Here is a 22,675-nt window from a genome sequence, read left to right on the forward strand (position 1 = left end):
ATTCTGGTTCGGGCCTGGATTCTGGTTCACCGGAGTCTGCGTGAGAGACAGCACAGTTAGGGACTGCAGACAGGGTTTGATTTCCAAAGGTTCCCTGATTGTACCTTGAGGGTTCTTGAGGTTTACTTTGGGAGAGTCACTGTTGGTTCTGGAGAAGAGTTTATCAGCAGAGTCCGTTTGCTGCTTCAGTGTCTCACGTCTTAGCTTGAACAGACCTTGGTTTAGATTTCCCAGCTCAAGTCCAGAGCTGCTTGGGGGTTCTCTGTGAATCTTCAGGGTTTGGCTCAGAGGGTCGGCTCGGCAGGTTAGCTCTCCCAGAGCTTTCACAGAGGAGGCACGGGTTTCCTGGAAAACAGAGACAGTAGAGGTACTGCCATCCGCGACCTCGTCGACGGGAGTCCACAATGCGGCGCACTGTGAAGGCCGGATGGCCATGGACCTCCAGGGCGGGTGGTGGGGAGTCGGACGGCGGGCACAGAGGGCTCGAAGAAACAGGTTTAATCTGGGAGACGTGGAATATAGGGTGGATTCGGAGGGACTGAGGTAGTTGGAGACGAACAGCTGAGGGGTTGATGACTCGAGAGATTCTGAAAGGTCCAATGAATCTCGGGGAGAGTTTTCGAGACATGTCTCGGGTGGAGAGCCACACCTCCTGGCCCTCAGAGTACTCGGGGGCGGGACGTCTCTTGGCGTCGGCGAAACGTTTAACGGATGCAGATGACTGGTTGAGTGTAGCGATGGTCTCCCTCCAAATCCTTTGACAGCGACGGATGTGTTGATTGACGGACAGCACCGATATCTCTCTCTCATCTGCGGGGAAAAGAGGTGGTTGATATCCGAGACTGACCTGGAATGGGGATTGTCCAGTGGATGCAGAACGGAGAGAGTTGTGGGCATATTCAATCCATGGGAGGAATTGACTCCAATCCACGGGGTTATTAGACGTGAGGCAACGGAGGGTGGATTCCAACTGTTGGTTCATGCGTTCGGTCTGACCATTCGATTGGGGGTGGTAACCTGAGGTGAGAGAGGGTTTGCAGCCGAGAGCAGAACAGAAAGCCTTCCATACCTGAGAGATGAATCGGGGACCTCTGTCCGAGAGGATTTCTTGGGGGATGCCATGAAGCCGGAAAACATGTTTTATGAGAAGCTGGGCTGTCTGGAAGGCCGTGGGAAGTTTTCTGAGGGGAACTAGATGGCAGGACTTCGAGAAACGGTCAACAATGGTTAGTATGGTGGACATACCTCGAGAGACAGGGAGACTGGTGACGAAATCAATGGCGATATGAGACCATGGACGCGAGGGAACAGGAAGTGGTTGAAGCAGGCCAGTAGGAGGTTGGTGTGAGGCTTTGTTACGGGCACATGTGAGGCAAGCCAACACATACTCCTTTACGTCCCTGTGGAGAGTGGGCCACCAGAAGCGTCTGGAGATGAGAGCAACTGTTCTACTCACTCCTGGATGAGCGCAGAATTTGGCGGCATGCATCCACTGGATAAGACGGGACCTGACAGAAGATGGGACATATGTACGGTTAGATGGACCGTTACCTGGATCGGGTTCAGTGGTCAGGGCTGAGTTGATGAGGTCAGTTATCTCCCAGTTGACCACTCCTACTGTACATGAAGCCGGAAGGACTGGTTCAGGTGTCTCAGGATGATCGACGGAGTAGAGACGAGAGAGAGAATCGGGCTTCACGTTCTTGGATCCGGGTCTGTAGGAAATGATTAGGTTGAAGCGGGAGAAGAAGATTGACCACCTGGATTGGCGAGGATTAGCCTGTTTAGTTGACTGGATGTAAGCCAGGTTTTTGTGGTCTGTCCACACAAGAACCGGGTGCTCAGCTCCCTCCAGCCAATGCCTCCATTCTTCCAACGCCAGCTTGATAGCCAGGAGCTCTCGGTCACCCACATCATAGTTCTGTTCAGCGGAAGAAAGCCTACGGGAGAAGAAAGCACATGGGTGTATCTTTTGGTCTGAGTCGAGCCTCTGGGAAACAACGGCTCCAACACCGGAATCTGAAGCATCCACCTCTAGGATAAACTGCTTTGCGGGGTCAGGTTGAATAAGGACAGGAGCTCTGGAAAACAAGGATTTTAACCTTTCGAATGCTGTTTGAGCCTCGGGAGTCCACTGAAAGGTTCGTTTTACAGAAGTCAGGGAGGTTAATGGAAGGGCGGTTTGACTGTAGTTTCTTATAAATCGACGATAGAAGTTTGCGAATCCTAAAAACCTCTGCAGTTGTTTTCGGTTCTCTGGAACTGGCCAGTCTAAGACTGCTTTGATTTTGTCCTCTGAAGGTTTTACCTGGCCGCCCTCGAGCACAAACCCCAAAAAAGTGACTGAAGGTTGATGAAATTCGCACTTCTCGGGTTTCACGAACAGCTTATTTACCAGTAGTCTCTGTAAGACAAGACGAACATGTTTCTTGTGTTCATGGAGGTCCTTGGAATAAATGAGAATGTCATCAATGTACACAAAAACAAACACGTTGAGGAAATCTCTGAGAACATCATTTACTAGGGCCTGGAAGCAGGCTGGAGCGTTAGTTAAACCAAAGGGCATTACTAGGTATTCGAATTGGCCCAAGGGTGTTTTAAAGGCAGTTTTCCATTCATCGCCCTCTCGTATCCTAAGGAGATGATAGGCGTTTCTTAAATCCAGCTTGGAAAACACTGTTGCACCCTGTACTGGTTCAAAAGCAGAGGCGAGAAGAGGCAGTGGGTATTTGTTTTTAATTGTGATCTGGTTCAAACCTCGATAATCAATACAAGGTCTCAGGGAACCATCCTTCTTGCCCACGAAGAAGAAACCGGCGCCCAATGGAGAGGATGAAGGGTGAATTATTCCAGCAGCTAAAGACTCGTTGATGTATTTTTCCATAGTTTCTCTTTCTGGCTTGGAAATGTTATACAATCTGCTGCTAGGAAGAGGAGCACCAGGTAAAAGTTCAATGGCGCAATCGTATGGTCTGTGTGGAGGTAGGGACGTCGCACTGACCTTACTGAAGACAGGGGCTAAGTCATGGTACTCAGAGGGAACTGAAGAAAGGTCAGGAGAGTCCATCTCCCCCCCACCTCTAGGAGACCCCACCATAGGGGCAGCAGAACGAAGGCATGTTTCGTGGCACGTAGTGGACCATGATTCCAGGTGACGTTTAGTCCAGTTAATGTGAGGGTTATGCTTCTCCAACCACTCGAGCCCGAGAACCAGCGGGGAACATGCAGAGGGAAAAACAAAGAATGTTATTGTCTCTCGGTGGTTACCTGACAGAAGTAGCTCGAGAGGCTGGGTTTGGTGGGTAACTCGATGGAGTCTTTTTCCGTCTATAGCGGACACACTGAGAGGCTGAGAGAGAGGAACGGTTTTAATTTGGAGTTGCTGGACGAGGTTAGAGTCGATTAGATTACGTTCACAGCCTGAGTCGATGAAAGCAGAGAAAGAGAGGCTTTGATTATCACAGAAAAGCGTGGCAGGCAGCAACAATCGAGGAGATTTCATTGTGTTTATTTGGCCCGCCAGACTCCTCAGATCCTCTGGCGGGCCCCGGCTTTTGATTTTGCCGGGCAGGAGGCGATGAAGTGTCCACTCTCACCACAGTAGATACATAGTTTACTTAGAAAACGCCTCTGTCTCTCCTCAGGAGTGAGCCTGGTGTGTCCCACCTGCATAGGTTCGACATCCCTTTCGCCCGAATGAGAGGCCTGAACAGGCAATGGTAGAGACTGGGGCTTAGACCTCTGAGTGGGCATCTGCTCTGTAGAGGGAGAACAAACAGTCACGTTATGTGAGGCAGAAGAAAAAGTACTCTGAAAAAGTACTCTGCTTCCTAGAACTGTTTCTGGCTCGAATTCTATTGTCAAGTCTGATGGAGAGGCGAATTAAATCTTCGAGGGTGGCAGGTTCGTCGAGGGTAGCGAGTTCATCTTTGATCTGTTCGTTTAATGCCATGAAAAAGGCTCCTTTCAGGGCGCTTTGGTTCCATCCGGAAGCTGCCGCCTTAACCCGGAAGTTAATTGAAAATTCAGCCACCGAAGAATTTCCCTGTTTAAGGTTGAAGAGAGCTCTAGAATCAATTGTTTGGTCAGTTTCCTGGTTGAAGACCTGGGTAAATTCAGCAATGAAGTCAGAAAAATAGCAATTTAAACTGTCGTCAGCGGCAAATCTTGCCTGAGCCCATTCCAAGGCTCTTCCTGTTAACTGAGAGAGAATGAATGTTATCTTCTTGTGATCCGTGGAAAAACTACAAGGGGAATTCTGAAAGATCAACCGGCACTCAAATAAAAATCCTTTGCAATCTTTCATGTTACCGGAGAATTTCTCTGGGAGACTAGGACGGAACTCTGATGACGTCACAGCCTGTGACCTCGGAGGAGGGACTGGACCCGGAAATGATTGTGGAGCAGCATTAGCGCTATTCAGAAAATTAGCACAACTCTGTAGCATTTGATTATGAGTTCCAACTAGATGGTATAACTCACGGAGCGTTTGGGTTTGTCCCTGTAGTTGAGCATCCTGCTCCTCCAAACGACGGGTGAGGTGATCTGCTGGGCCTTGAGTTTGGCCGCAGTGTTCTGTCATGATGGGTTCACTAAAGGAGACCCAGTTATGCAGAACACCACTAACGGACACAAGGATGAAAAGTTTAACAGTTTATTTAAGCACAACACACAGAATGTACTGATTCTGGTTCGGGCCTGGATTCTGGTTCACCGGAGTCTGCGTGAGAGACAGCACAGTTAGGGACTGCAGACAGGGTTTGATTTCCAAAGGTTCACTGATTGTACCTTGAGGGTTCTTGAGGTTTACTTTGGGAGAGTCACTGTTGGTTCTGGAGAAGAGTTTATCAGCAGAGTCCGTTTGCTGCTTCAGCGTCTCACGTCTTAGCTTGAACAGACCTTGGTTTAGATTTCCCAGCTCAAGTCCAGAGCTGCTTGGGGGTTCTCTGTGAATCTTCAGGGTTTGGCTCAGAGGGTCGGCTCGGCAGGTTAGCTCTCCCAGAGCTTTCACAGAGGATCCACGGCGGACTCTGCTGGAGAAAGATGGGATTTCTCCAGCTCCCAACACCATAGTTTTTGAGTTTGAGTATCCCCTGTGGACCAGGGGCTGTGTCTGAACATTCACCCTAACCTCTCAATAGACCAGGGGCTGTGTCTGAACATTCACCCTAACCTCTCAATAGCTATATAGAGCAGGAACTATATAGTGGACATTATAGTGAACTCAGTTAACTGACTGTTCGAGCAGATGATCACTACTTTCACTCGGTCATCTTTGTTCTCTCATGCCGCCATAACAACACCCATGATGCTTTGCGAGGAGTGCTCTTGCAAAGCATTCTGGGATATATCTGCTCGTCTAGTGACCATGGATGATTACTACTTTTCAAGGTGCACTGTGGGGGATTTTGAGTCCACTACTTTTTCATGCACAGGACATTCTCATAAAATGATGTAACCACTATATAGAGCACTATCTAGGGCAGGGGTCACCAACCTTTTTAAGGCTGAGGGCTACTTCATGGGTACTGAGTCATTGGAACTGCTACCAGTACTGACCAACGAACCAGAGGGGTCAGCGTTCATTTAAACTACATACATAATAAACACATTTTTATTAGTTCTTCTAATTTGTAATTTCTTTAAGATGTTGCCATTTTGAAATCTCTATAACGCTTAAATGACTTATATGATTACTATTATGAAATGCTCCATAAATGTTTAAAAAAGGAAAGAGCAACAGAATAATATAAAATTTCAAACTCAGCCTACTGTTTTCAGAAGATGCTGAGGGCAGCGCAATTGGTCCCGGGGGGCCCTTTGGTGCCCAGTGGCTAGCTATTACTGGAAATCACCAGCAGCAGCTGCATCACGCTGGCCAGCCTCTTTGGGTTTTTCCCCTACTGTTAGTGGCTGCTGGAAAATGATGTTAGCATTTTTCTGGTATGCGTTACAAGCTTCAAACACTAGGAAAAATAAAAGCGAGCATACTTTGTTGGCATAGCTCGACATTTTTAGTTAATTTAGGCATTAATAAGCTGTTTCAGTGAAGTGATCATAGGATCACGTTTCTTTGTATGTGAAACAAAAATATTCTCCTTACCTTATATGTAAACCTAGTAGAGTTTTACCCTGTTATTGCTGCTCAGGTGCATCAAGATGCCCTGCTCCTGATTCTCGAGACTTGCTGCAGGACCTGTTGATACGCCTTGATGCATACCAACCATAGAATTTGCATTTAAATTGTCTGCTTTAGCTGCTTAAATTGCATTTGGTGTGAACGTAGCTTTAGCATTTTGGAGCAGCAGACTCGCAGGCATGATCCCGAACAACGCCTAGGGGGAAGGGTGGGGAATATTTTTATCCATTAAAGCTTATTGAATGAATACTGAAAATATGACAAAATAAAGGAAATTAAAATTCAACGAAGAAAAATTCTAACTATTGCCATATATCTTTACTATTTACCTGGTAGTTCAATATTCAGTCCACAGCCTCTAAGTAGATTTCCCATACAGATGACGCACTTTGCCTTTAAGGACCTGCCTGACAGTTATTAAGATGTTAAACCAGTGAGCACGAGGGCCATCTAGTGCTTGGATAATGTCAAGATTTTTAGCCGTAAAACTGATTATCAAAATGTGGGTGCAACTGGATTTACTGATGGTTCTTAAAAAGTCTTGACAAAATATAAGTATTGGCTAGATTTAAAACTAGACCATACCTTTCTAGTTTTCATAACACCAATTTCATGTTGACGCAACAAAAGCATATAAAAATTGTCACTTGTAAACCATGCCACATTTCTTTATCTTACTCTCTATTCTTATTAGTGAGTAATTATCAGTGTTTTTTAAATTTTTTTTTATAAATTTCTTATAAAATTTAATAAAAACCTTAGTTTCTTGCAGAAAAACTCTCAAAGGTGCATAGTCACGTTATTAGAAAAATGTCTATGTCCGAAAATCACTGTGGTTGCATACAAGATTACCGTGTCCTGCTGGTAATTAATTTCTTATGCATACAAAGAGTAAACAAGAAAATAGCTTACTACATTCTAGCCAGGTGGAACCTCCCATGGAGGTATGGAAATAATGAAACAAAATGCAAGATAAAATTAAATGAAATTTGATTCCAAGATGGAGAAGACTCAAATTGGGGACATCATATCACAACTTTTTAATTTACAATGCTACAGCAATATTGCACCTTTGAGAGCAACCATTACAGATATTGTCCCTATAAGATATAGGCATTAATCATAGATAGATTTTTAACGCTTTTGTAAGTGTTTAATGTTACTATAAAGGTTTGATCAAGTGATTTTACTGAAACAAAGAACAATTGTCGACAACAACAGGTATCAGAACAACATTTATTATCAAGAAATGGTTTATAGAAGCTTTAATGTTTATATAAGCATGCAAATATCGGTGATTTTAAGTCCAGGTCAGCATAACCTGATATTAGTATCAGGCTTATATCGGACCGGTATCCAATACCAGTGTTGGATTGGGAAACATAACCATGTTTTATAATGATAGATTAATTGTGTCTTTTTTGTATCCACATATAACTTAACTAACCCCTTTAACATATTGAACAAACTGGCAGGAGGCTTACATACACATGGACAACATGGCTGCTACCCCTCATTTAATGAAAAACATCCCCACTTCGGTCACTATGCATCTGAAAATACTAGTAAAATTTATCTTTTTTTAGATAAATAAATGAAAGCATTTCTTTTCAACCAAGCTTTAAAACAGTTTCTTTAAAAACAGGCTTAAATTGAAAGGAAAATAGATTTTGACATGGTTTTTCTGAGGATATTTTGACACCCATACATGGATTTGGTTTAGACAACCAAACAAGAGAGAGATATTATAGAAAAGCATCCAAATGTTGTTTCTTAAAAACCTGATCAATGTCTTGAATCACAGAGACTTTTGACAATTGTTCCTTTAAGTATATTTTCGGCATAAAATGAACTGAGTGATCTTGATACCTTTGTGCCATGATAAAGTATATCTGCCTTCTACAACACGCCATTGTTTGGGTTGTGTGGCTTTGTCCTAGAATGTTGCTTTGCGGCTACTGGGTTGTTATCAAGCTGCTCTTATCGTCCCTGACGGCAAACTGTGACATAAATAAGTGGGAAGTGGAGTATAGTTTAGCTAGGATTTTTTTTAAAAGCGCCTCTGCTCTTCTGAGCTTGGTTTTAAAAGTTTCCCAGGAAACAGGTTCGTATTCGAAGACAGAAAAATGTTGACCATTGATATGTCTATGTGTTATTGCTTCTTTTTAAATTCAAATTTATTTTAATTAGGACATAATGAGGAGTCTGCTTTTCTGTAGTGGATTCATACTGAGTCTTCAGTTGAGCGGTTCAGTCCAAACACAGGTAAATATTTTGCCACTTTTTTTGTAAATCATACTTTGCTGTTAACACTATTAATTCTTAAAGACCATATTTAACATAAAACTGTTTTTGTTTAAACTCCTAAAAAAGCTGAAATGGCGTTTTCCTGAAGGTAATTTGCATCTGTTTATTCTTATCAATATAAAGTTTAAAGATTTTACTTAATATAATATTTTTTTTGTTTTACTTTTTGCTGCAACTCTTGGGTGGGAAAGACTGCACACAGATTAGGATCCAGAAGCCACTTTCACCTTGTGGAGTTTATGAAATTCAGCCTGCAGGAACCAATGCTAGGATCAAGGTACCAAACCGCCTCATTTGCTATTCTTAAACAAAACCATGAATCTATTAAAAATAATTCTCAATCCAATTGCCGGCAAAAAAGTTATGTATAACTTAATCTAGAGAAAAATTTCAGCTATTTTCAAAGCTTAAACAAAATTTCCTTTCTATAAAATACCAAAGATATATGATTATTTTCTTATATTTGCTATCAAAATACAAAATCCACCTTCTGGGAATTTGGTTATTCAAGGTTCTCCTCAAATTAGTTCTGTTTATCATGTAGGATAATGATAATAGGTTTCTGTATGTAGTATCTTGCAAAATAATACTTAACCCATAAAAATGTTAAAACATTCATTAATGTATTTTACTGGAATCCTTTGAGAAAACACAGGGTGCAGAACAAATCTGAGATGAGAGAAAACTGATGGAAGGATTTAAAAAATGTTTTTTTTTTTTTTTCTGCTGAAGGGTTCATCTTTGTTTTAAGGTTTTGTGCATGAATGCAAAACTCCGTAATGGTCAGTGGTCTTTTCCTGCTACAGGTTTTTTTTATTAGACTTTAAATTGACCAAAGATGAGGCTCTTTGTAACTTTCCTTCAAAAAATCCTTTTCCTCTTGGCAGACTTTTCTGGAGACTAATGTTTTACCTCCCAAGCTTGCCCCTTTTGCAGTGACACCCATGTGTTGCAATGTAGTTCTTTCAGTTGCCCCTCAGTGTTTTAGGATCAAAGGGTTCTTTGCAAACCCATGCACCGTTTCATCCATTTTCCATTATTTTTACTCAGTCTGTTACAGAACACCCAATTTAATCAGACTTAGTGATTTGGTTGTAATGTGATAAATGCTTTTGCAAACCATACTGCCAAAATGTTAATTTTGTATTTTAAACACTAAAAAAAAATTGTTTCTACCTTTAGAACAAAAAAACAAAAACAAAGCAGTCTTTTCCAGTCTTTATTTCTGAACCTCCTTTTCAGGTTTATTGTGAGATGCGTCCGGCTGATGGCTGGATAGTTATCCAAAGACGAAGCGGGAGAGCAGTGTCTTTCAATAAAGGGTGGGCTAAATATAGATTTGGGTTTGGATCTTTGAAATGTAAGTGATTTTTTTCCCCTTAACATTTTGCTTGAAGTATTTTTGTGTAAGGAAGTTCCATCTATTTGTATCTGACTGATTTTAATGTCAACTGAGTGGGTACTCATGCTACTAGCTTATATTTAAAGACATTGTGGAGAAAATTTGATGTTTGCATGTTCCTCTGATCCCACAGTCGACCACTGGCTCGGTCTAGAGAACATCCATCTTCTGACTAAGGACATGACAAAAAGGTGGACTTTGAGAGTGGAATTGTGGGACCATGAGGGTGAATTTGCTTTTGCAGAGTACAGTGACTTTAAACTAGGAGATGAGAGAACAGCTTATCAACTGCATGTTGGGACATACAGCGGAAATGCAGGTAACCTTCCATATTGTCTTAACTAATGTTTTAACTTACGGTTAACGAAAGGCTACTTTCTTTTGCAAAAGTTACGCCATTAATTTGGGTTTTCATAAACTATTTCTCACTTTACATTTCTTAACAGCTGATTAACAGTTTTTGTCTCTTTGCAAAGGCGACGCTCTGCATGACCAAAACGGCTCAGGCTTCAGCACCTACGACCGTGACAATGACAACTGCTACCCATGCATTTATGGTGACATTGCTTTTAATAAGTGCACCACCAAGCACGGAAGTGGCTGGTGGTACAGTGGCTGCGGCTCTGCAGCCCTTAATGGGGAGTGGCGCTCTTCTGCGGACTCCGTCGGCTGGAGCTCAGGCCTTCACTGGCTCACCTGGAAAGGGAAACCTTATTCGGCAAAGGCCACCAGAATGATGATTATGTCTGATTGATTTCCTCTGAATGTTGCAGTTTAAATCCATGTTTCCAAGCTGCAATTTCTGAAAATGGAAAATAAATAGACAAGCAAGTTTTTAATGCATTGTTTTATTGATTAATAACATAGTGGGATGTTAAGAAAAATCTACATTGAGTGCTAAACAAGCAGAGTTATAAAGAATGAAATGTTATTTTGGCGTCCGTAAAGGATTGTGGTAACCTGATACATAAAAATAAAAGAAAATCCCCTAAACTTCCAAGTCTGATGGAGAGTCATCCAGTGGCTGATGTGTGTAAACTATGTGAAGCTGCCAGAGGTGCATATATGTGTTTTAATAAGCTTGGTGCTGTTGTTTATTTCTAAGATATAGAAATGAGATGAACCGCTGACTGCTAGTCTAGAATTTAGCTTAGCATTTTTTTAAGCCTGAATATATTACAGCAGATATGGGTTACTTTAAAATATTGAAATATATATATATAAAAAAAAAAAAAAAAAAAAAAAAAAATATATATATATATATATATATATATATATATATATATATATATATATATATATATATATATATATATATATATATATATATATATATATATATATATATATATATATATATATATATATATATATATGTACACACACACACACCTTCTGATCTATTTCACTTTTTTTTTTTTACTAATTATTTAAAAACAATAAGGTGATAGCTTCAGTGGTATTGAGATAGGATCCCAGTCTGCTAAATGTTTTTATTTTTTTCAAAACACAGAAATAAATGAAAAAAAACTTTACATTTTACAGCTGAATTTATCAGTTTTTCTTGAGTTCTAATTCAGATTTGATTGAAAACTGTAATTTTAACTTAAATTAAGTAAAAAATACTAAATACATTTCTAAATGATGAATACATTCACCTAATAAGACATAGCATTTTAATTAAACTATCAACTATAGAAATTTCACTTCATGCAGCTATCTTAATATATTTGAACCGCTTGCCCTGCTTTTTTATTTTATGCTTTTCTCTGCCCCCATGAAAATACGCTGGCCCCCTCCTGGCCCCCTGGTACATTTGATCTAGAACTATATATATATATATATATATATATATATATATATATATATATATATATATATATATATATATATATTCCCTGATTGTTTCTTTTTCATTAAAGGCAAATTTTGTGTCAAAACATAAGGTACACCCATGGAAGTTTAACAGATTACACATGCAAAAAAGCTGAATGTGACACCCAAGCAAGGAGATTGGTATATTTATGCAATATTTATTCCTAATATTTATAGAGGTGCAAAATAGGAGATACAAACATTTGCTGTTTTATTTGAGGACAAATGTATGCTTTTTCCTCTTATTTTTTCTTCATACTTTGTGGCAAGGCCCCCTTACAACCTTGAGAATGAAGCAGGTTTTTTTTCCCCAACACTGGGTCAGCCTGACTTCCTATGGCCTTTTTCCTAAACTGCTAGACAAGATGTCAGCCGCCACCACCTTTTATGTAAACTGTGGAGGTTCACAATGGTAATTTATATATCCTTTGCTTTAATGTCCAGATGTTAGCACAATAAGCAATCATATGCTATTATTAGGACTGATCTTTATCATTCATGAAAAAGGCTCGTTACACCCTAAAAATACCTCGGCTGTTCTGCATAATAGTAAATAATATGTATACATATTTAAAAATCATACAGTTTTTTCCTACACATTGTAGTCATCTAATCATCTTCATTAGTTATGTCAAGGTTAAGGTAAGACAATGGGAGACACAAAGAGATCTCAATAACATTCAGTAATAGCCTATATTGATCATAAAAATTCTAACTTCTCAAGGGCAGAAAAGGGTTCATATCCTCTGGAAATATTATTAAAATGGACTGTAGACAAAAAAAAAAAAAAAGAAAAATTCACATGGTTAAAAACTGAACTATAATATGGAGTAAAACCTCTCAAGTTTTTTCATGATAGTTGGTATTGTGTGGATAAAAACTACCCAGAGAAAAGTGTCACAGATCTCCCATAGCAACTTAACCTTCATGGTCCTCTGCTAGCAGAACTCCCCCACTCAACGGCTCTGAAGATAAGCACCCACCTGGTATATACTTAGTGCTTTGACAAATGTTTTTCTTTGCTTATCATTGCTGCTTTTATTTCGAGGTCAAAATGATCCTCAGCGCCGTAAAACTTTACTATGACTCTGCTTCACTTGCATTAATTAACTGTTATTCAGGGAGGGATTGCTGCAAAAAATCATTGGCCTTTTTTCTGAAATATTTATTAAAATCCAGAAGAGAAAAAGAAGATGCCTTTTTTTTGCTGGTAAAAGTAGTTTTAAACACAGTCAGGTGCTATTCTGACTGAAAACCCATGAAGAGAAGGAGAGGCCATTTTAACTAAAGCAAAATAACCTAAGTAAGATTGGAAGTGCTCTTAGGAGGCATTTTAAAAGTCTGCTGTGTTCTGATGAAAATCAAAAGTAAGGTTTTAACCATAATCGATATATCAAATTTGACAATGAAATCGCAGCATTATCCATTGGTGTGCTTTTGGAGGGAATGGTGCACTGTAAAACATCTGCACCATTCTGAACATCCTCAAGAGTCCAAATCAGATGCCTACTCTGCTCAGTTAGTTAAAATGGTGTTCATATTTATTTAAAATTTTTTAAATCTAATTTGGTGTTTTTTTATCCCATGTTATATATTTTTATCTTTGCTATCGGGCAGGTTAATCCATCCATCCATCCATCCATCCATCAATCCATCCATCCATCCATCCATCCATTGGGCAAAGCTAAAAAGCCATTTTAGCAATGCTGCCAGCAAATGTAACTATGTCTCCACATCTGTCAGGGTAAGTGGGCCAATATTCCAATATGTTATTTGCATCATACACTTTAATAAACATTTCCATGAATTTCTAATAAAATGTGTATGGACTTATGGATTTCTTTGAAATCACCAAGAATAGGCAAGTGGAGCCACCAGGTGCAGGATTAAACTGCAAAACTAAAGGAATAAACGGGTTATTTAAAGTTCTGCATGATATGAACAAAACATATAAGTAGTGAGTGAAAATAAACTCTTAAAGTAAAATTGAAGAAATATTTTCTTTTTACAGCACACACATAAAACTGCATCAAATTGGAAATTCCTGTTAGTGACAAATGTTGCAATCATAGATTGTAATGCATGTTGAAATATCAGAAAAGTTGTTATTGGAGAAAGTTTTATTACGATTTATATTAACCCTTTAAAGCCTGGACTATGAAATAATTGACATAATTCCGTTTTTTTTTTTTTTTTTTATTAGTTGTCATTGAACCCTCTGACAAATTACATCAAAAAAGAATTGTTGTATAGGTTAAATTAGATCATTTATTTACATCAAACTTGATACATAAGGCATTTCTCTATAATGTTTTAAACGTTTTCTTTTCACTACATGCGTCTTATTGTGTAAGTCAGAGTTGTCAACAACAAATATGATACAATTGGCTTTAAAGGGTTTATACTATTTTTTTCATACCCTGTATCATATTTTAATCAATTTCTTAACAAGCAGTGTTAAAAATATTTTAAAAAATATTTTAATTTTATTCGAAAAAATGGGACAGATAACCGAACTTCCCACATAGATGGACTGTCTCTCTTACTTAAAAATAATATTTGAGTGATAAGAGCCTCATCTTAAACATGCTGTTCAATATTTTGGTTATTTTAACAACTTATCTCAGAACATGATAAATAGCTAAACTGGTTTTGAGTGAGAATGCATAAACAATCCTAATCTTCTTGTCTCTACCGTAATCAAACACATCATGTGTTCCTGATGACATGGAAACAACAGTGGCAGATCTATGGATCTGTAAAACATCTAAGCAGGGTGACAATGCTGGATCTCATTGAAAAATGTAAGTTAATAGTTGATTTTCTAAATAGAAAAAAAAAAAAAAAAATGAACCAAAAATAAAACTGGTAAAACATTTTATTGCATCAAAATCTCTCCCAAGAAACACATTACATTTCAGGACTGATTCCTGTCATTTTAGGGATGAAAATAGTTGTTCTGGGCATCAAAATATCTCATAAAGAGATTCAAAACTGCTATTTCTGCCCAGCACTGGAATTTATATCGAAAGCAAACAAACATGTACCTGATAGTACTTTTTATGTTTCTCCATTTTACAGTTCTTATCAACATGACAATAAGTTCTCTAGAGGAAAATCCCAAGTCAGAATCAGTGGTGACAGCAAAGAGATAGAGGGAAGTTTAGAAAGAGTAGTAGAGAGCCATGGGTAAGAGTTAGGATAGGAGATGCTCTTTGGAGAGGTGGGTCTTTAAGGGAATTCCTGAAGATAGACAGGGACGCTGCTGTTCTTGTTGTGCTTGGTAGGTTATTTCACCATGTTGGAAAAACCCATGAAACATGGATTGTCTTAAGCGTGGTGTAGAGACTGCTAGAGGAGAATCCATTGATGATGGGAGTGACCAAGTTGTGACATAAGCTTTTGCAAGAGGGTTCAAGTAGACGGGAGCCGTACCCTTAAGGACTTTGCAGGCTAGAATCAGGGACTTGAATTTGATGCACGCAGCCACGGTTAACCAGTGAAGCTCAATGAACAGAGGGGTCACACGAGACTTTATGGGCTAATTGAACACTAGACGTGCCGCCCTATTCTGGATCATTTGTAACGGTTTTATCGTACAGGCTGGGAGACCAGTCAGGTTACAATAGTCAAGGCGGGAGATAACGACTGACTGCACCATTTTGCATCATTTTATTAAGACACTAAGGGCCGGATTTATCAAGATCCAATTTTGCGTGCAGTAATTTGCGCTCGCAAACTGGAATTTTGCGCGAGGGGCTGAACCATGGTTTGCGGGTGATTTAACAAGAGTGATTGCGTAACTGGTGGAAGGTGCAAAACTGTTGGAGACGCCCTATTTAAATGATGGTTTTGCGCGTTTTGTGGTTTGCGGCAAAGTAGTTTGTAGTCTTTACAAACTAGTGCATTAAGAAATTAAAATCTTACAGTGACCCCCAACAAAAAAAATAAATAAGTATATATATATATATATATATATATATATTTATAAATTGGCAACCTTTATTCCCTAAGGTGGTAGGCTATGTGCTGCAGTAAAAAAACAAAAAAAAACAAAAAAAAAACAAAAAAAAAACAGGTGTTTTGTATTGGCCTGTGACTGTGGATGAGATCCCCGCAGCATTTGGCACGTTGCTCCACAGGCGCAGGGGGAGAACCCCGACCCCGTCGGACAGCACTTCTGAAAAAACGAGATTGGGAGATCCCAGCTCTCGCTGCAACCGTACGCTGGAATGACCCAGATGCAAAAAAGTGCAATGTTGCAAGGAGTTTTGTGATATCTGGTATTGCGTGGGTCCTCCTTGTGGCTGGCTCCAAATCCATTCGGAGTTCCCCCAACAGCTGCAAAATGGCAATGCTGGAGAAACGATATGTTTTGATGATCGTTTCCTCGTTCATTGCAAAAATATTCACACGGAGTGAAAAAATGCGTTCTCTGCGTCTCCTTGCTTCATTTCCATGCCTCCTTCTTGCAACAATAACCGCTGCCATGTGTGCGCAATTACGCATACAGACCATTTGCACCTTCTTTTGAAACGTTTTAAATATAGAGTCAGATACCGTTAGCAAAATTGCTTTCAAGTTTGATAAATCACTTTGCGAGTGCTAAATTAATATATTTACATGTTCTCCTCCCACAAGACGCACTTTAGCGTGTAAACGCCCCATATTGCATATTCATTGCAGAAAAAGTACTAAATGGATCAGAGGCGCTATTTAGCACGTTTTAAAGACCAAATGCTTTTAGCACGCTGTTGATAGATCAGTTTGTACATTTTTTAGCGTGCGCAGTGAAATAGCTCACGTTTTTATACACGCAAACCTTTGATAGATCCGGCCCTAACTCACAAAGCACTGTGTGTGAGCATCTCATTTAAATCATAACATACATGCAAACTGTTTTTTTTTTTTTTATCTCTACAGATTCAGCAGGGTAAAGCTGCAGGTTTAAACTATTCCACAAAAGGAGCCACAGGATGAAAGATCCTCAGATATCTTGGCAATTCTTACAAAATACAGCAAAAAATAATATTTTTGATTGTTGGCAAGAAAGTATGAAAATGGGTTCTGGGTCCTTTTCTTCAGCAGAAATTCTGATTAACCTTTCTGTGTCTCAAAGACAACAGTGCGGACTCTGACTGAATGTTGATCCTTCATTACGGAGTTTCAGTCTTCAGCAGCTCTGTCTTGTTCAGGTCTGTCTTGGAATGTTGTTTTTGGTGCTTCTGGGCAGTAAACATGCTACACTTAAAGAAGACCTCTGTTGACCCTCCACCCACTCAGTCTCTTCTTTCAGGTGCTGTTAAAGAGTCCAGAACTGAGAAGGAGGTGTGGTTGTTTTTCCAGGGTTTAAGCAGAGCTTCTACTTTTACGCAGTTTGAGCTGGGAAGCAAACTTCATCCGACATGCAGGTATGTGTCTAAAGGACAATGGTGACATTTAATGTTTATATATATTTTGCTGTTTTAGAAGTAAAATTAGGAGCTAATTTTGACATGTGTTTCTTTTTTCTTTAAACTGTCACTAAGTGAACTGCTTTCATTTTTACTTCAGGTAATAAAGAGTCTGTTGGGCAGCTGGGGGCTCATGCTGATGCTTCAGTTTTGCTGCTTAATCCAGGCTGAGGTAAATATAAATTTTTTGAATATTTATGCATAAAAATGCACAATGGCATACACTGTGAAAAGGTGTTTGCTTCTTAAGCAAATACTTGATTTTTTTGTTGTTGTTGTTGCCACAATTAATAGGTAAATATAAAAAAAAAAAACGAAAAAAAAAAAAAAAAAACAGAAATAGTTTTCAAACTTCTGTCTAAAAGAACTGGGTGTGCTATTTTATGAATTAACTAAATTTTACGAGAATAGTCTCATAGCCACACCCCAGTCTCACAGGCTTGTAGAACCAAGGTAGGGATAGGAAGAATATACCTGAAAAACAAACAAACAAAAAAAGCAAACTAAAACATGTCCCATTCTAAATAAATAATAGAACAGACAAAAAGAGGATACATTTATATTTGTCGGTCGGGGAATTATTATGAATTGTAGCTTTAGGGATCCACAAGGTAACACTTTACAAAAAATGTAGTTAACTAGTAGAGAGCTAACTGGGAAATAACAGGTAGTTAACCAGTATGTGATGGGAAACACCAACATCAACTGCTTAGTTATCTTGGAAACACACAGTAACTAATCAGGAACTAAGAAAAGAAACTGTAACCTGAAGATGGAAGACATCAATTAAATGTTTTTTATGACTTTATAGACTTTGTGGAGTCATGCCAACCATTTACTGAGGAACTAATAATTACTGAATCACTACAAGACAATTAATTTATGAATTTTGTGAAATAGGTATATTAAGTAAAATGAAGCTACACATTTGTTTGTGATCAGCTGCTCTGTGTTTCCCAGGTAACTAAGCAGTCCCATGATCAGGCTGGGCTTGGTGTTCCCTGTTACCCATTAGTTCCTGGTTAGTTCCCAGGATGTTCGATGAAGTTTATTAAAAAATGTGTTCCTCATTTTGAGTTCTAGAAAATTACAGTTAATCGATATCCAGAAAAGGAGAGAGCATGGAATTAGGAAAAGTGTTCCAGGGAGCTGCAGGACTACCGAAATTATGCAAAGATTGCACTGATGAATCTTGTAGGAGTTCAACCAGAAGGGGAATCTGAAGAACTCCAGACCTCATCTGGTATCTGGAATAGAGTATGATCTATGGGTTGAAAAAAAAATCCCTTCTGGCAACAGAGAAAGTACTCCCCCCCCCCCCCCCCCCCCCCAAAAAAAAAACAAACAAAAAAAACAAAAGTGGACATTCCTTTCACAGTGCATTCTGATAAAACTGTTAGGGTAGCACAACACCTGGGGATATTGATAATTGAAAATGCCTTTAATTTAGCATAAAATCCTAAGGCTTGAGACCTTAAGCTCAGGTATCTTTCAGGAGAACAGTAGGGAAAAACTGCTAAGTACTTCAACAAGTCCAGCTTTGCATGACAAAAACAGACAAACACCAAACGATGTTAAACTGATTAGGATTCTTTGATAAGTTTTTCAATAGTTAATGCTCCAAAGCCTCCTTGTGTAGTTGGATTTCAACAATCCTGTACAAAGAGCAGGAATGACACAACTATTGGGATTGAATAGTAGCTACTGGAGGTAGCACAGCCAGTCTACTCTAATGGAGCTAGGTTGGTTGGGAGAGTTTTTATTTATTTTTTAAATATAAAACTAAATGAGTATGAATTATCTTCATTTGATCTGATATTAAAATTGTTTTTATCTGGAATAATATATTCGGACAGAAGGCTAAAACAGATTTCGTCTATCAGGCATCATTCGTTTAATAGAAAACTTCATTTCTCTTGCCAAATGGACTGTTTAACACTTTTTTTTTGTCCACTGCTTTTGAAAACAGGAAGCAGCTTTTCCTGAAGGTACATTATTCATTCTTTGTGATTATTGATAAGAAAATTAGAAAATTAGAAATTATCTTAATATTGTGTAAATACCTCTTCCTTTTTTAAAAGACTGCACGCAAATTAAGAAAAACTCTTCACAAGAACCCAGTGGAGTTTATGAGATCCAGCCTGCGGGAGTCGATACACACTTTAAGGTACCAAAACTAAAAACCTTTTTTGATTTGTCACTTTAACTGACAGGTTATTGACATATTTGATCTCTATATATAAGACTTTAAATGTAATACTATAAATTTTGTATTTATATGAATTGAACCAAGTCTTACCAAGTGTAACTTTTTCCCTGTGAGGTATTATCTCCATTAATTTTTACATTTATACAGTGGTATCAAATTACAAAATCCCCGGGGGAAAAAAAAGACTAGTTTATTTATCTGAAATCTTCTTTGTGTATTTAAATAAGCAGTGTCGTGGAAAATATATCCCCTAAAGCTTTGAAGTTAGAACCAAAACCTTCATGGCATGTTATTGGTATTTCCCCCTTAGGGAACTCATATTAACAGTCAGCTATGACTCATCCTTTCTGGAAAGATCTTTAGGATTTATGCACCAGTTCAAGTCAAATTTCTAATATGCAATAGTCCCTAAGTTTACTTTTATAAATGACCTACATAAGTGAGTTAGGTATTTTGTCAAATGTATTGTTTTTTTCTTTTTTTCTGTAAACATTTTGCAGATATATCTATGATATATCACCAGATGGAAGATTAGGAACTTTTACATTTCTTTCTTTCGGGAATTAATACAGCAAATTCAACTATTTTCCTCCCTGTAATGATGCTTGTGAAACTCTTACTGAATATCTTCATACCTACATTTAAATTGCAAGTCGAATATGAAATTGAATTGTTTCCAGGGGTGTTTAAGGTTTCATTATCCTCTTATGAATATCTGTTTTGATAAGGCAAACTTCATTATGATATTTTGTCATATATAAACCTATTTTAGATTCGCTTTCAACTCTTTTAATCCGAACAGAAAACAGACAAATTTTCATTCAGACTAATACAGTTAAACAGACTAATTCTGTTCTGAAGGATTTACCTTTGAGAAAGTTATGCTTTTTTTTAAATAATACATTTTTTTTTATAGTTTAGAAAATTAAATGCCAATTATTTTTCTTGGGTTTTAGACCAGTCAGTATGAATCTTGAATCTTTTTTAAATATTTTCTTCAGTACAAGCACTGACAAACTAGCTCACAGTTTTGAATACAGTACATCAGTGTGTCATCTGTATGAAGGGACATCCTCTGCTAAACCTGATTTTGATGTTTTAAACCTTACCAAAAAGTTTTTGATAGTATTTTGAGGGTATATTAATCCCTTTATGTTTGTAAAACTGAGACCCACTTGCATTAATTTGGCTTTCTGTTTGGTACCAATGATTTTCTAGCCCATTCAGTCTTTGGATAAATGTTTTAACATCATAATTGCATGTTCCAAAAAGGCTTAGAAAACATGCATATTGAGTCCAGTGGATTTTTTTTTTTTTTACTTTTTTGGAATGACTATGACCTGGATGACAGAATCTTCACCAGCATAAGTGCAAGTTCAACAAGATACATTTATCATTGTTTTAATGTATTTTTAAATTTTAAAACTATTACCATTTTAATACTATTTTAATAATAATAGATGTTGGAGATCGGCCAGTTTTTCCAGTGTAGTCCTGTTTCTCTGGCTGTTACTGGCTGGATGTGCTCTCTTCATCCTCTGACATGGGAGCCGGCTCAGAGCTCGTCTGCCTGGCTGTGTGTTTCCTGGGCGGGCCGCCTTTTACAGTTGCTTTTGTATCCCTCCTTCTGTCTCCTTTAACTCCAGTCGGCCTCGGCAGATGGCCGCTCACACTGAGCCTGGTTCTGCTGGAGGTTACTTCCTGTTAAAAGGGAGTTTTTCCTCTCCACTGTCACTACAAGCATGCTTAGTGTGAGGGATTGCATTCGAGTCAATGAGTCAATGCAATCAACTGGTTTTCCTTAGATAGAAAACTTTGAATTAATTTGACTGGATGATCTGGTGAACTGTAAAGTGCCTTGACATGACATGTGTTGTGAATTGGCGCTATAGAAATAAACTGAATTGAATTGAATACCAAATATTCCACATTATGCTGGAAGAAAAGTTTTCATTTTAATTTTCATAATTTGAAAACATCCTTTGCTTTTTAAGCAAACGTTGATAATGTGTATACCTGCCTATACTTTTTTCTTCTTTTAAAAGCACTAAATAATTAGTGCAGAACAATAAATAGAATGCAATTAGAATTCAAGTCTGATGTGTCGATTTTCTGAACGCTCTACTCAGGTGTACTGTGAGATGGGGCAGAATGAAGGGTGGATAGTTATTCAAAGACGGACAGGAGGACAAGAGTCTTTTCACAGAGAATGGGAAGAATACAAACGTGGTTTTGGATCCCTGGCAAGTAAGCAAGCAGTCTTTATTATATCAAATTTTAACTGTATTGTTGTCAAAAAACAAAAATTAGCGGTGCAATTTCCCTTTTAAAATTTTGAATGTAACGTTTAAAGCAGTTGCATTAATCTTAACTTCATCCATTATTTATTGAAGTAAATAAAACTCATAACTTTTATGTATCCTGTTAACTTTCTAGATGACCATTGGCTTGGACTGGAGAAAGTCCATCTTTTGACCAAGAACAAAACTAAAAAGTGGACTTTGAAGGTGGACCTGTGGGACCATGAAGGTGGCATGGCTTTTGCTGAATACAATAACTTTACTCTTGGAGATGAGCAAAAAGCTTATAAACTGGAGGTTGGAAGATATAGTGGAAATGCAGGTACTTCAGCGTGTTTCTTAGCTGTCTATTAAAATAGAAAAAAAAAATGTGTGCTGTCTTAAGCACATTCTTTGCAGCAAATTAATTTTGAATCCAGAATTTCCAAAAAAGGCTTTTGGATCATTACTGCTGACACAGCATTGATGTTTAATTGATCTTACAAACAGCAAAATGTCTCTTTTAAAAGGTGACGCTATCCGTGGTTCCAAGCCCCGCATGGACCAGAATGGCTTTGGCTTTAGTACCATCGACAGCGACCATGACGGCTGCTCCCCTTGCATCTTCGATGACATTGCAGAAGAAGAATGTGCCGCATCAGAGGGGGGAGGTTGGTGGTACAGTCGATGTGGCTCTGCAGCTCTAAACGGTGACTGGCATCCTTCTGGGGACCACATCTATTGGGTTTCTGGCCTTCACTGGCACACCTGGAAACCAGTTCCTTATTCAGCAAAGGCAACCAGAATGATGATAAAACCCGAGTGATTCCATATGCCCGTCCCATTTTACCCCTTTGCATATTTAGATTACGGATTAATTTTGTGATCAGATATTCTCTTGTGTTTAGCACATTGTGAGACAGGAAAAATAAAACCTTTTGTGCTTTTAAGTGGTTTTCTTGTCATCGACAAGTGAGAAATACTCCATTCAGCATTTTACTTTTGATTTCG

At 38.6% G+C, this 22,675-nt stretch overlaps 2 protein-coding genes across 2 annotated transcripts; both read left to right on the forward strand.

Moving 5' to 3' along the window:
• The first annotated feature begins 626 nt into the window (after positions 1–626).
• Positions 627–10,634, forward strand: LOC119781438 (fibrinogen-like protein 1). Its single transcript, XM_038281913.1, has 5 exons — positions 627–702; positions 8,638–8,723; positions 9,689–9,806; positions 9,982–10,167; positions 10,325–10,634. The coding sequence occupies exons 1-5, from the start codon at positions 627–629 to the stop codon at positions 10,600–10,602; spliced, it is 744 nt and encodes a 247-aa protein (XP_038137841.1). The 3' UTR covers positions 10,603–10,634.
• A 6,396-nt stretch (positions 10,635–17,030) lies between these two features.
• LOC119781462 (fibrinogen-like protein 1) lies at positions 17,031–22,614 on the forward strand. The gene is made up of 7 exons (XM_038281942.1): positions 17,031–17,134; positions 17,277–17,348; positions 19,146–19,164; positions 19,258–19,343; positions 21,515–21,632; positions 21,822–22,007; positions 22,195–22,614. Exons 1-7 carry the CDS (start codon positions 17,129–17,131, stop codon positions 22,488–22,490), a joined length of 783 nt encoding a protein of 260 aa, XP_038137870.1. The 5' UTR covers positions 17,031–17,128; the 3' UTR covers positions 22,491–22,614.
• The last annotated feature ends 61 nt before the right edge of the window (positions 22,615–22,675 follow it).

The sequence above is a fragment of the Cyprinodon tularosa genome, unplaced genomic scaffold, assembly GCF_016077235.1.
Source record: "Cyprinodon tularosa strain WSP-4 unplaced genomic scaffold, ASM1607723v1 ctg177, whole genome shotgun sequence".
Lineage (NCBI taxonomy): Eukaryota > Metazoa > Chordata > Actinopteri > Cyprinodontiformes > Cyprinodontidae > Cyprinodon > Cyprinodon tularosa.

Coding starts and splice junctions, on each gene's coding strand:
- LOC119781438 (XM_038281913.1), top strand. CDS start 627: ATGTCTCGGGTGGAGAGCCACACCTCCTGGCCCTCAGAGTACTCGGGG. Junction 9,807..9,981: donor TGGGTTTGGATCTTTGAAAT/GTAAGTGATTTT, acceptor CTGATCCCACAG/TCGACCACTGGCTCGGTCTA. Junction 10,168..10,324: donor GACATACAGCGGAAATGCAG/GTAACCTTCCAT, acceptor CTCTTTGCAAAG/GCGACGCTCTGCATGACCAA.
- LOC119781462 (XM_038281942.1), top strand. Junction 21,633..21,821: donor TGGTTTTGGATCCCTGGCAA/GTAAGCAAGCAG, acceptor TTAACTTTCTAG/ATGACCATTGGCTTGGACTG. Junction 22,008..22,194: donor AAGATATAGTGGAAATGCAG/GTACTTCAGCGT, acceptor CTCTTTTAAAAG/GTGACGCTATCCGTGGTTCC.